Genomic DNA, 2,189 nt, shown 5'->3' with positions numbered 1-2,189 from the left:
GTCTCTCTGACTGTCTCTGACTGTCTCTGACTGTCTCTGACTGTCTCTCTGACTGTCTCTGTCTCTCTCTGACTGTCTCTGACTGTCTCTCTCTCTCTCTGACTGTCTCTGTCTGTCTGTCTCTCTCTCTCTCTCTCTCTCTCTCTCTCTCTCTCTCTCTCTCTCTCTCTCTCTCTCTGACTGTCTCAGTCTCTCTGACTGTCTCTGTCTCTCTCTGACTGTCTCTCTCTCTCTCTGACTGTCTCTGTCTCTCTCTGACTGTCTCTGTCTCTCTCTGACTGTCTCTGTCTCTCTCTGACTGTCTCTGTCTCTCTCTCTCTCTCTCTGACTGTCTCTGTCTGTCTGTCTGTCTCTCTCTCTCTCTCTCTCTCTCTCTCTCTCTCTCTCTCTCTCTCTCTCTCTCTCTGACTGTCTCAGTCTCTCTCTCTCTGTGTCAGTCAGTCTGACTGACTGACTGACTGACTGACTGACTGGACTGGACTGGACTGGACTCGACTCGACTCTGGTGCTGGGTTCTAGTAGGGTATGATGGCTCTCTAAGGTGTGGCTGTACCAGCACCAAGTTTAGGGGGCTACTGAGAAAAGCCCTACCACCAAAGCTTGTTACATTGCATTGCGCTCCTAATTGTTATTTAACATTGAACTGCAAAACATAGCATCTCGGTACTGGAAAGTAAGGTGAATTTCGTAAGACTATTGCAGCAGTTAACCCTTGCAAAATAGCAATTAGATGTGTGGTGGGCATCAGTAAATTTATTGACTCTCACAACATTTTCAGAGGATGAAGAGTCTGAAGATGAGGCAGACCTGGAGAAGGGTGATCGCACGACAGCGGGACGACCCAGGGGAGAATCTCCATCCTCGAAAAAAGAACGAAAAAAAGCTGTTAGAGATGCTCAAGCCGAGAAAAGAAAAACCAAGGTGAAAAAGCACATAAAGAAAAAAGCAGAAAAGGATAAGAGAAAGAAACACTGATAGACTATACTATAAATAAAGCAGGAGCCGTGACTGCTGATTGATGTTTGAGCAGGTGAAGAGAGGAATATATAGTTTAGAGTGGCAAATATTACAAGAACTAATTGTTGAATATGAAAATGTGTCACATATATTGAAGAGTATGATATATGTGAATATTAAATAAGAATAAAGTTTGGAAATGATTGTTTGCTTAAGCGAATGCTCATCATGTGATTGGTTCATTCTGTAATAGTAAATGGAGCCAAAATTAATTTCAGATTCAAAAAAAATAATTCATAAAAAAAATTGAAAGTGTTCACCAGTTTTGTATTTGTGTCAAAATAAAATAGATGGATGATAGAATTTTCTGTAGTATAATTCCTTTTAGGTGATAAATGAAGTGAATGAGTTGAAAAATAATCTAATTGTATAATGTAATTGTTTGTACATTTGAGCAGGTCAGTTGCAGAGTAGAAACAAGGACTGTGTATGGAGAACAATGCTGCCCAGGAGAAGCCTTTACTTTGACTTTTTCATTGTATGAAAATAAAGGCTGGTTCTGGAACGGTACTTTTCTGCTCAAATCGGTAATTGGTAAATAGTACGAGATGAGATTCTATGCAGTTTGGGCATTTGTAAAAACATTATACAGAAAAATTAATATTGTTTAGCTCTAGGAAAATTTATCTTTCTCAAATTCAAGACTAATAATTTAAAGTGTTTTAATAAAAAAAAAAAAAAGTGTTGAATATAATGAAATGCCAATTTCTGGATGAGCCCCGGAGATTCCCTGAAGCTATCTGAAGTGATATAGTGCTATATTAGTTGGGGTCATCAGTCAGTGTGTTTATGCCTACCGGGGACCACGAGCCAGAAACTGGCCCCCTTAGAGAGGTGCAGGGAGCATTGGTTTATGAGCACTTTACATTTAAAGTATGTCATACTTGCCATCGACCAGTGTAGGATCCAGAAAGGTAGGCAAATCAAAACAGACCGTTGTCTGGTTGAAAATTGCATGCCACGTCCCCAAAATAGCAAAGGAACTCCCACAGAAAGAAAAACAAACAAGCAATACTTCATCCAACTAGCCCATTTTCATTAGCGCTACCCCCCCCCCCGTCTGTGAGGGGGGGAGGGAGGGGGAGCCTCTGGGACTCACCCAGAAACTGGCATTTCATTACATTCAATGCTGGCTTTCTGTGGGGAGCCACATTGTCTCCCTGAAGCTAAGT

General features: G+C 41.3%; 1 protein-coding gene across 1 annotated transcript in view; it reads left to right on the top strand.

Annotated features, from left to right (window-relative positions):
• Positions 1-1,320, top strand: part of RIOK1 (RIO kinase 1) — a 113,334-nt gene extending 112,014 nt beyond the window's left edge. Inside the window, exon 12 of the mRNA XM_045758172.2 lies at positions 779-1,320. Within this exon, the coding sequence (XP_045614128.1) occupies positions 779-975 (197 nt within the window). The 3' untranslated portion in view covers positions 976-1,320. The remainder of the gene's footprint in view (positions 1-778) is intronic.
• The last annotated feature ends 869 nt before the right edge of the window (positions 1,321-2,189 follow it).

Source organism: Procambarus clarkii, chromosome 58 (assembly GCF_040958095.1).
Source record: "Procambarus clarkii isolate CNS0578487 chromosome 58, FALCON_Pclarkii_2.0, whole genome shotgun sequence".
Lineage (NCBI taxonomy): Eukaryota > Metazoa > Arthropoda > Malacostraca > Decapoda > Cambaridae > Procambarus > Procambarus clarkii.
This window is presented reverse-complemented; position numbering and strand designations above follow the sequence as displayed.